This window comes from Neodiprion pinetum, chromosome 4 (assembly GCF_021155775.2).
Source record: "Neodiprion pinetum isolate iyNeoPine1 chromosome 4, iyNeoPine1.2, whole genome shotgun sequence".
Taxonomy (NCBI): domain Eukaryota; kingdom Metazoa; phylum Arthropoda; class Insecta; order Hymenoptera; family Diprionidae; genus Neodiprion; species Neodiprion pinetum.
Window position 1 is genome coordinate 12,964,365 of NC_060235.2, and position 2,836 is coordinate 12,967,200.

Consider the following 2,836-nt stretch of genomic DNA (forward strand, 5'->3'; position numbering starts at 1 on the left):
AATAGTAATATATATTCGGGAGTATTAGATCCTTACCTGGACGAGGATTTCACTATAAAAGAATTAAATAAAGTACTTAATAAGTCGAAAAACGGTAAATCGCCTGGGGAAAATAAGATCACAAATGAATTTTACCGGAGTTGCTCGCAAAACTGGAAATATTACTTACTTAGTCTTTTCAATAAAATTTTGCGCGATGAAATTGTCCCTGAAAGCTGGTCAAGTATAATCTTAACAATGTTGTTTAAAAAAGGTGATAGGAAAGACCCAGCGAATTACAGGGGAATTTCTCTGGTTAATCATATAACAAAGCTTTTCACATCTTTATTGGCTGAAAGGCTATATACTTGGGCAGAAAAATGTAAAATACTACCTGAAGGTCAGGCGGGTTTTAGGTCAAACCGAAGTTGTATGGACAACTTATATGTACTGTTTGAGTTAATCCATGCAAAACTAAGGCAAAAAAAGGGTACATTAATTATCATATTCGTGGATTTAAAAAGAGCATTCGACACAATAATACATAGGTATTTATGGGCAAAACTTTTAAATATGGGCGTTAGTGCAAAGTATATAAGGATACTGAAGGACCTCTATGGTAAGGCGCATATAAGAATAAAAACTCCAGAGGGTCTAACGGATAGGATAGATATAACGGAAGGGGTACTACAAGGAGAAATTCTTAGTCCCCTTTTGTTTATTCTCTTTATCGCGGACATGGAGGAATACTTCCGGGAAGAAGGCCTCTATGGCACAAGTTTAAACATTCTAACTGACGTACTATTGCTTCTATATGCTGACGACCTAGCAATAATTGCAAATAATAAAGCTGATGTCGCGAAAAAACTTAAAATTCTACACAAATACTGTGAAAAAAATGGGTTAACTGTAAATGTAGACAAATCTTATATATTGTACTGCAGAAAAGCAGGAAAGATACCAAAAAATCTTAAATTCTATTACAATGCAAAAAACATAGAAATAGTGTCAAATCTTACATATCTTGGGATACCTATATCAGCGTCAGGAAGGGGGCGCTTGGCAATGACGAGTGCAATAAGTAAAGCAAGAACTGCAATAGGCGCCGTAAACACAGTTATTTATAAAGCTAGAATGTATGATTTTGATAGTATTAACACACTATTTGATAGTATGATTTCTTCGATAGCACTATATGCAGCCCCTGTGTGGGCTCTCAGATACATAAACGAAATTGATAGCCTCACCACTGAATTCTATAAGAAGATATTATGTATAAAACGTACAACTCCGAATAATCTGGTAAAGTATGAGACAAACAGAATTGATTTAGCGTATAATATTTGGAAGCTCACATGGGGCTGGATAGTGAAAGTACTAAAGATGGAAGAAAATAGATACCCATTGTTATGTCTTAAAAAACAGATAGAGCTATATAAAAGCGGTTATGAATCCTCTGAATATAATTGGTTTACGGAGGTTGGCAAGTTTATAAAAGCAATAGATGAAAGGTATATGTGTGTGCTTGACTCGTTTGACGGTAAAGAGTGGGAGAGAGTAGGTAAAATTCTGTTAAGAAAGTACAAACAAACCTTAACAGACAAAATAAAAGCGCAAGTTAACAGAATTGCCTATCTAGAAACCCCAGATTTATACAACAAACCAAGTAATCAATATCTTCATAGTAAGGTCCCGCTAAAGATTAAAAAAGTTATGGCACAACTTAGAACGGCAAATAATTATGGTTTCAGTCTATATGTAAACAAAAAAGTGAATAAGTTTAACCCATTCGAGCCGTGTCCAACATGTCAGGATGGAGCATTCGATACTCTTAAGCACTTTCTTATGGAATGCCCATTGTACCGGGATATAAGAGGCAAGTTTGTGAATAATATAAATGTTACAATCAATAATCTTAATGTTGTCGAAGTATGTCAAATGAACAATCCAATTCAACTTAATAAAATTTATGTTTATGTTGAACAATTATGTAGGCTAAGAGAATTACGCATTTCTAACAACAATATTCTAGATTAAGCGATTTATAATTAATTAATTAGTAAGTTAAGCTAAGAATCAAAATGTACAACTCCGAACTCAATTTGTAAACATTAGAAACATCTAATGAGGCAAATAAAGAATCTATCTATCTATCTATCTATCTATTAAATTATTTAACTTAATTACCTCCATTGATATTAAATTATATTATTGTATAATATTCAAATATATATATATACATATATGATGATTATTAATTTACTTTTAAAAAAAGAGAAATTTGAAAAAAAAAAATTTTTTCACAATCAATAAATTCATTAAAATAAATATAATTATTCAAAAAATCCTACGTATTTTTCAATTATTTGCTCACATATTAATTAAAATAAAAATATTATCCATTAGGAAAAATAATTCATTTAATCAATTATTTCCTTTTTTTATTAAATTATTTAACATAATTACCTCCATCTATATTCAATTATATCAATGTATAATATATATATAAATAAATGTATTTATATTTGATTATATTAATGTATAAAATTCAAATATATACATATATATATATGTATATATATATTATGATCTTTAATTTACTTTTGAAAAAAGAGAAATTTGAAAAAAAAAAAAATTCTTTTACAATCATTGAATTCATTAAAAATAAATGTAATTGTTTAAAAAATCATACGTATTTTTCAATTATTTGCACACATATTAACTAAGATATGAATATCATCCGTTAATAAAAATAATTCATTTAAATCAATTATTTCCTTATTTTATTAAATAATTTAACTTGATTACCTTCATTCATATTGAATTATGTCAATGTATGATATACATATATATACAT

At 28.9% G+C, this 2,836-nt stretch overlaps 1 protein-coding gene across 1 annotated transcript; it reads left to right on the forward strand.

Moving 5' to 3' along the window:
• Positions 1-552: 552 nt before the first annotated feature.
• On the forward strand, positions 553-2,016 carry LOC138190843 (uncharacterized). The gene has a single exon (XM_069135362.1). The coding sequence runs from the start codon at positions 553-555 to the stop codon at positions 2,014-2,016; it is 1,464 nt and encodes a 487-aa protein (XP_068991463.1).
• Positions 2,017-2,836: the final 820 nt, after the last annotated feature.